This window comes from Sesamum indicum, linkage group LG15 (assembly GCF_000512975.1).
Source record: "Sesamum indicum cultivar Zhongzhi No. 13 linkage group LG15, S_indicum_v1.0, whole genome shotgun sequence".
In the NCBI taxonomy this organism is placed as follows: Eukaryota; Viridiplantae; Streptophyta; class Magnoliopsida; order Lamiales; family Pedaliaceae; genus Sesamum; species Sesamum indicum.
This window is the reverse complement of record NC_026159.1, coordinates 7,795,051-7,802,929: the sequence shown is the minus strand read 5'-3', so window position 1 is coordinate 7,802,929 and position 7,879 is coordinate 7,795,051. Positions and strand designations below refer to the sequence as shown.

The 7,879-nt window shown below is 35.8% G+C and overlaps 1 protein-coding gene across 1 annotated transcript; it reads left to right on the top strand.

Moving 5' to 3' along the window:
• LOC105178198 (SRSF protein kinase 1) lies at window positions 438-4,811 on the top strand. The gene is made up of 4 exons (XM_011101608.2): window positions 438-864; window positions 1,313-2,101; window positions 3,705-3,752; window positions 3,836-4,811. The coding sequence occupies exons 1-4, from the start codon at window positions 676-678 to the stop codon at window positions 4,154-4,156; spliced, it is 1,347 nt and encodes a 448-aa protein (XP_011099910.1). The 5' UTR covers window positions 438-675; the 3' UTR covers window positions 4,157-4,811.

Below are 7,879 nucleotides of genomic sequence, written 5' to 3'. Positions count from 1 at the left end.
TTTAATTTTAATCCGTTAACTATGTCCATTTTTGTTTAGGTCCAGTAACTTACGAAATTGCTTACTTTTAGTCATTTGGCAGATTTTTGGACAATTTTACCCCTATGCAACATTTGAAAGACAGTTTTAGTCCATATGCACTTATAGGGTAAAATTATCCGAAAATCTGCCAGAGGACTCAAAGTAACCAATTTCGTAAGTTACTGGACCTAAACAAAATGGACATAATTATCAGACTAAAATTAAAATTAAGCATATTTAACAGACTAAAATAATACTTTTCCCCAAAAATAAAATCCAACCCTTCCCATATCCCCTTCTGACTCAACCAAACAAAGCCTTGGGAAAAGAGGAGCAGAGCAAGAGGGAAAAGTGGAGAGAGTCTTGTGTTGAAAGCCACATCTCACCGCACTCTGTCCCTAATTAAAAATAGTAAATACAATATATTCACTAATAATAACAATAAATATAGTAATTGTTCTTCCACTTCCTCCTCCATTGCAGTTTTTTCCTCTCAATCTCAACACCTTCCCTAACAACCCACGAGAAATCTGAGGATAACAATTTAGGCAGAAATTGGGATTTCAAAAGGATCGCGGTTTCTGAATTGGATAATAAATAACGGATCGCTGATTGTGAGTTGCAATACGAATTGTTTTTGAAATTGCGATCATTATGTCGAACTGCCCATCATCGTCGTCGGGATCGGAGGAAGAGGATGAGGGAATGGACTCGTACAGAAAAGGAGGGTACCACGCCGTCAGAGTTGGCGATTCATTCGCGGCTGGTCGATACATCGCTCAGCAGAAACTGGGCTGGGGTCAGTTCTCCACTGTTTGGCTCGCCTACGATACTCAGTCATCCGTATGTATTTCTCCTAGATGCTGTCGTTTTTAGTTTCTCTTTTGTTGCAGTTGAGATTTTCGCATTTTGCTTTCTGTGTCTGCCTTTGTAGATGTTTTGAATTCCTGTTTGTATTTCTCTATGTTTGACTGATCTTCTGTCAGTCTTTGGGCATTTTCTTGTTTGCGACTCTAATAATGTTGTTTATGTGCCTTCATTTGCTTCGTATGTCCAAGTTAAAAGAAATAATGGTATTTTGATATGGCTGTATACTTTGATCATCGTTGATGCATCAACGCTTACTCTATCCACATTTATCTATGAATTTCTGTGTTTGAAGATGCTTGAGTGCTTGATGTAGATTTTTAAGTTGACACTCTTTTATATCAATGCAACTACTATGACATGTTAAGTCCAATCTCAGTGTGCTTCTTAACTTTTCTTGTTTGTGGCTTGTTTGATTTCATAGAAATATGTTGCGTTGAAGATCCAAAAAAGTGCACCACAATTTGCTCAAGCTGCACTTCATGAAATTGAAATCCTTTGTGCTATTGCTGATGGTGATCCCTCGAATGAGAAGTCTGTTGTACGATTAGTGGACCACTTCAAGCATGTAGGCCCAAATGGTCAGCATTTGTGCATGGTCCTGGAATTTCTTGGTGATAGTTTGCTTCGTCTGATCAAGTACAATCGGTATAAAGGACTTCAATTGGACAAAGTTAGAGAGATTTGCAAATGCATTTTGACTGCACTAGATTACCTGCATGAGAAGCTAGGCATTATACATACTGACCTAAAACCTGAAAACATTCTTCTATGTAACACAATTAATCCTTCAAAAGATCCAATTAGGTCAGGAATGACACCCATCCTTGAAAGGCCTGAGGGGAACCCGAATGGGGGAGTCTCCATGAGTAGCATTGAGAAGAAATTGAAACAAAGGGCAAGAAGAGCAATTGCGAGGATATCAGAGAGGAGAGCTTCTATGGGAGGGGTAGGCGTGGTTCCAAAGCCTGCTAGATGCTTGGATGGGATTGACTTGAGATGCAAAGTAGTTGATTTTGGAAATGCATGTTGGGCTGATCGACCAATTGCTGAAGAAATTCAAACAAGACAATACAGAGCTCCAGAAGTTATACTTCAATCTGGCTATTCTTTTGCTGCTGATATGTGGTCATTTGCTTGTACTGCATTTGAACTTGCAACAGGTGAGATGATGTTTGCGCCAAAGAATGGACAAGGCTTCAGTGAGGATGAGGTAGTGATTTACCGTTGATTTTATGTTTGTGCTTTATAGCATGATTAAGCAACTTTAATAAGCTTCTCTTTCTATTTCTCTTGCGTAAAGGTATAGTTACAGCACCCTTGCTTAAAGTTTAGTCTAATTATAGGTAGACCCTGTCAAGCTTGGAAAATTACATCTACCTCTAGCACTAATAGACATTAAAAACCTCAAGTTTTTTAATGAAATGAGCTTTTAGCCATGCATGACCTCCTCTAAGGTTTCTCATTATAACCATTTGAAGCTTTTCCGTTTACTATCAGACCCCTATGGTTTAACATCTATCCTAATAATAGAATAATATATCTTAAATATTTAAATTAACTTTTTGGGGTAGACCAAGCAATATACCGAAACTGAAAATCAATTACATAAATTATATTCGGATCTTAGTATCAATTTCAGTCATTATCTTTTCTCTTCTAAATTTTCACTTGCATGTATTTTGCTCAAGTTAACTCCTAAAAGTGTGTTTCTTTGACATAAGCAGTTAATTGGTTCTCCACATGATTGTGATAACCACATAAATAAGCTCATAAAATTTTCAATTATAAAAAAGAGAGATAAATTGATATAAATATAAACTGTGATTGGTATGCAATTAATTTGTTAAATATTTAAAAATTTTTAGTTGAAGTAATAATAATATACTTACTAATACTATGGAATTTAATTTTAAATATCAAAAGTTAGAAATACTAAATTTTAAGGTAAGTCAGTATCAGATAGATTTCAAGTGAATTTTTGTAAATTTTCAAACTTTAGAGATATTTCTACGAATTTGCATTAATAATTATTATGATGCCTTTGGCATCAACAGGTGAGATTGTATTAAGACTATTATTAGTATCAGGGAAGGTATATGTAAATTTAAAAACATAGGTGTTGTTATCTGTATTGGATAGAACTCAAGAGGGAAACATGTAAATTTAAAAAAACATAGGGGTTGTGTCTGTATTGGATAGAACTCAAGAGAGGCTTATGTAACTATCAAATTGTTTCAATTAGTCAACTAGAGGTAAAAATGAGTTTAAGTTCAACTACTAAGACTAGTGTTAGAAGATAACAAATATAAAGAATATGTAATTTTTTTTAAACTTGAAGGGTCTATATTTAGTTGGATCAACTTCAAAGGAGGGCATTGTAAAGCATCCATTTGCATAAATTGTGAGGTTACTAGCAGTTATTTCCTAATCTTTTCAGCATATTGTTGGGGATACTGGTGGCCCCTTGGTTTCTGCTACTGCCCACTCTTGATGTTCATCACTTAACACTTTTATGAAATGTGTTCAATTTGAAACCAGTTACTTTTAAGGGCACCTATGTGGTTCATTAAGATATTTCGGATAATTTGGTGATTGATTTTGCGAGTTGTCCCCTCCTAGTGCCAGATTTAGAGACAACTAGAATATATGGCCCTTAAGTAATAGAAATAAGCATCTTAGGAGTTTCAAGTCTTGTAGTTTAGATAGTAGAAGGATCATCAATGAGCAATCCTAGTTCTCCTCTGTTTCAATAGATAGCTAGTTTGCATAGAAGTGGTATCAGTTGATTTGTCATGACAGATGTGTTTTCGTAGGATCACCTTGCTTTGATGATGGAGCTCCTTGGAAAGATGCCACGGAAGGTACATATGTATTACTCATTTGTCTATATTGCTCAAACTATATGCGAAGTTGCTAACTATAAGTTTGAATGCTTGAATGGAAGGTTGCCACAGGTGGAGCTCGATCTAAAGATTACTTTGATAGATATGGGGACCTGAAGAGAATTCGAAGGCTGAAGTATGGGTCTCTTGATCGACTACTTGTTGATAAATACAAGTTTTCTGACGCTGATGCTCGTGAATTTGCTGGTTTTCTCCGTCCCATATTTGATTTTGAACCCGAGAAGCGACCAACTGCCAAGCAATGCCTACAACACCCATGGCTCAATACTGTTAATCAGGCGCATGGTGAGTTAAAAAGTGAATCTAGTGATGAAAAGGTGAATGTTGGAATGAACAACCTCCAAATTAAGTTACGCAAGTGATTAGGACAAGAACAAGTTTTGTGCATGTTTTGGATTTTGTTTGTGGTTGACTAGCTAAGATTAATGAAATGATAACACATGAAGAAATTGACTGAGAAACTGATATCAAGTGCCAAATGATAGCGTAGTTTTAAGTATGTCACTAGATAGCTGCTGCATCCATATTGACACTCGGACACAAATTCATCCCACTTCCCTTGGTTTTTATGCGGATCATCTGAGAAAAGGAAGCTCGACATGTCTTGACTGCATGGTGCAAGGAGGCATATCATAAGCTTCGGTTCTCATGGAATTCTTGTCAGATGGATAATTTGGGTTCCGGAGTGGGAGACTTTTACAGAAGCAAGTCATTGTTGCAAATCATCTAAGAAAGATGTTCTTCAAATGTTTCTATCAAGAAATCAGAAAATTCAAGCTCAAGTCAATGGGCAATGACATTTTGGTAGCTGATTATTCTGATAGGACTGGTAAAGAGTAGCTGACACTCTAGCTTACTTTGGCCGAAGGACTATAATACTACTGGCACTGTGTGATAATTTTTTCTTGTATAACAATTTTTGAACTGTGTAATTTTGTGTGGCTTTGTGATTTTATTTTCTTATCTTTTTGGTTACCATCTGAAATGATATAATCGATTCCTTAAGCATTGTTTTCACATTATAGGCAAGGTTTTCATAGTGATAAAATTAACAGTACTGTCCAGATTTCTTTACGGATGTTTCCTCGTTTGATGTAGAAGAGTTTTTTAGTAGATCCATTACCTCCCTTGTACCCAAGAACTTGTTTGTATTAATGTAATGCTTCCTAGTTTTCGTTTTAAAAGATAAGGTGTTCAATAAAATCGTTGTACTCTCAACTAATCGGTTCAATTCAAATTGCACTGCAATTCAAGGCCTTGCCAGAAACCATTGTGTACTAGAGAAGAAAAATCCAAACAGTAATAATTAGTACAACTGTTTTGATTCATATTCTTCACTTGCAACATTTGTAAGAAGAATAACACGAACTCTACAGATATAAGGGAGAGAAAGCAAGAGGTTTTAGAGTGTTTTTTTTTTTTGTTGTTTTTTTGGTATCATATAAATGCACTTACACCAACTTACACACTTGCACCCACACTACTCACTATACTTCCACACTAGTATCATCATAAGCAAGAAAATGTGTGCAAGTGTACATGGCCGAGTGGATGGGGTTGAATAACTCCCCACTTAGTCATCACTTGCTACATGAGTGAGGTTTCAACTTCCCTCAACCTCATTTAAATTGATGGGCTTGGACTTGGATATGAATGTGAGTGGTTTTAATTTAATTTAACTTAATTATTGAATTAGCTATTGTGGTACATCGTTTTTTTGTGTATTATAAAAAATAATTTTTTATATTTTAAAATATATTATAAATAAGAGTAAGATATATAAAATATAAACCAATACATTACATCAATAAAAAGAAAGAAAAAAGAGATAGTAATTTATTAATTTATGTAAATTTTGAAAAGTTGAATAAGTTAGTTATTTTATCATGAGAACATTTTTAACTTTACAAAAAATTAGTGTGGTGGTGTCATTAACTGACGTTTGTGAGTGTGGAAAGGATTTTCTTTTTATATTAGTATAGATTATTCTAAGCCCACTTGGATTTTCATATCACGACTCTCCGTGGGTCAGTTCAGTCCGCTTAACAACTCTTTGTCGATCACCTACTAATAACATATATACATCTCATGTTTGTCGTCAATGAAAAGTGACCCGTCATATGGATACATTCATGAGTGCAAGTTCTAACAAAATCTTTGATACCCATTCTCGAGGTTCTCGACTTAGAACAATCCATATTAACCCTCGAAGTTGGTTTCATGATTACCATCGCATGCATAATCTAACTTCATTTGTTATGATGGTCTAGGGCTTTGTCCATGAAATGCAACCATGCATATATGCATTAAACACGGCAAATGCGGCCAAATGAGCTTTACTATATTCATTATTTTAATGCTATATGGAATAAGATTGCTTCTACCACAAATGCAAGAGCCAACCTATTGGCTTGACGATCACCTATTCCAACAGTCTCCCACTTAACCAAAAGATATTTACCTAGGTGCACTTACACATCTTCTCCATATGTACATTGGGCAGTTGGACTAGGTTAGCAAGTCTGCTTTATTTTTTATATAGACGTAATGCGATCCAATCACAACTGTGTTTGGGTTTGTGATGAGGTCCCATCTTTCATGCTTGTGTAACAACCCCCTTATTATCATATACAAACTTCGCAGTGCTAGGCGCCACATCCATCATTTGGATGTAAACTTTGTCCAAACAACATCCTTGCAATTTCATAAACTGCAAACCTCCCGACTTCTATCAAAGTACATTGTATCCCACTTAGAACTCTTTTGAAATGACAGCCTTTGATTCAGCCGAACAACACAACTAATTCTAAATAGGTTATTCTCAACTATGTATTGGAAATTGATATCTATATACTTTTTCAAATATTAATTTTCTACAGATACCACATCCTTAGTTCTTCAAAGGACCTCAAGGATGTCCGTAAATGGTAGGCGCAGTGACCATCACTAGCGTATGCCTGATAATGCCTCCTAATCTATTAGGACATCAAGACTTTTCGAATTAGGTCTTTCCATAAATCCTTATAGACCTATCTCTATAGATCACAAGAATATAGGAAACCTACCCAAATCTACATGGAGAATTTAATAGAGAATTATGCTTTAGTGTTCCTTAACATTTTGCTATCATCACATGATGCAAAATATTATCCACTCAAAGTATCGAAATATTTTTTATTAGGCTCCAACATTTATGACTTCAACATATTTAGTTCGGATTTTGGGAGTTCACAAACCTTTTGTTCCTTGTAATGACTTGAGGTAGATCTTTATAGACCCTTCCTCAACCATTTCACTTAAGTAATATGGTCTTTACATCCACTTGCCATATCTCATTGTCATCTTATATAACTATGGCAAGCATAATCCTTATGCACTTGACCATGGTCGATGAACGATCCAGTTTTCTCAAGCTGCCACTCAGAGCATCTTTGAATACAACTTTTTTGCCATCAATCGGGGCCAACAAGGTCATACCTCTCGATCTTGGATCCCGTAGCTTCAGACCACTACCACGAATCGATATAACATATCGTCCCTTCCATCTTCCTTGGATCACTATCCAAGACTTCTTAGAGTCTGTGTATAATGAGATCATTATTTGAAATTTATGAACATTTTAACTACCATGAATTCAACACACGACTCCTCGAGTTTGCAAAACATTCTTTTAAGTATCCAACGAAAACCCTTTTTCCCAGAACACTAACTACTTGAAAGAAACCTGTTGTTCGAAGGAGATCAACCACATCATAGTTTTTTTTGATTCATAACTTAGGGTTAAAGGAGATTGTTGATCTCTTTGCTCTCTTTTTCTTGTTCTTTTGTCTTCTCCATCAATCAATTATTGATCTACCATATTCCTTTAACGCCTACTAGCATAGGGTTAAAGGAGATTCCGTCTTAGGTGGTCTGGACTATTCTTAGAGGGAAGACACTTGTGTTGCTATCCTGAATGATAGCCGAACACCGTTTAACTTGACAAGCAACTAGTAGCCATTTCCACCATTAGTTCGACATGAGATTCTTTCTTGAGAACGTTTACTCACCTACATCAAACGGAGTGACTAAAGGATGGTATCCTA

What these genes read in the sequence shown, in the direction of transcription:
- LOC105178198 (XM_011101608.2), top strand. Translation starts at nt 676, where the DNA reads ATGTCGAACTGCCCATCATCGTCGTCGGGATCGGAGGAAGAGGATGAG. An exon ending in CCTACGATACTCAGTCATCC is followed by an intron (nt 865 to 1,312) that starts GTATGTATTTCT and finishes TTGATTTCATAG; the next exon opens with AAATATGTTGCGTTGAAGAT. An exon ending in TTGGAAAGATGCCACGGAAG is followed by an intron (nt 3,753 to 3,835) that starts GTACATATGTAT and finishes CTTGAATGGAAG; the next exon opens with GTTGCCACAGGTGGAGCTCG.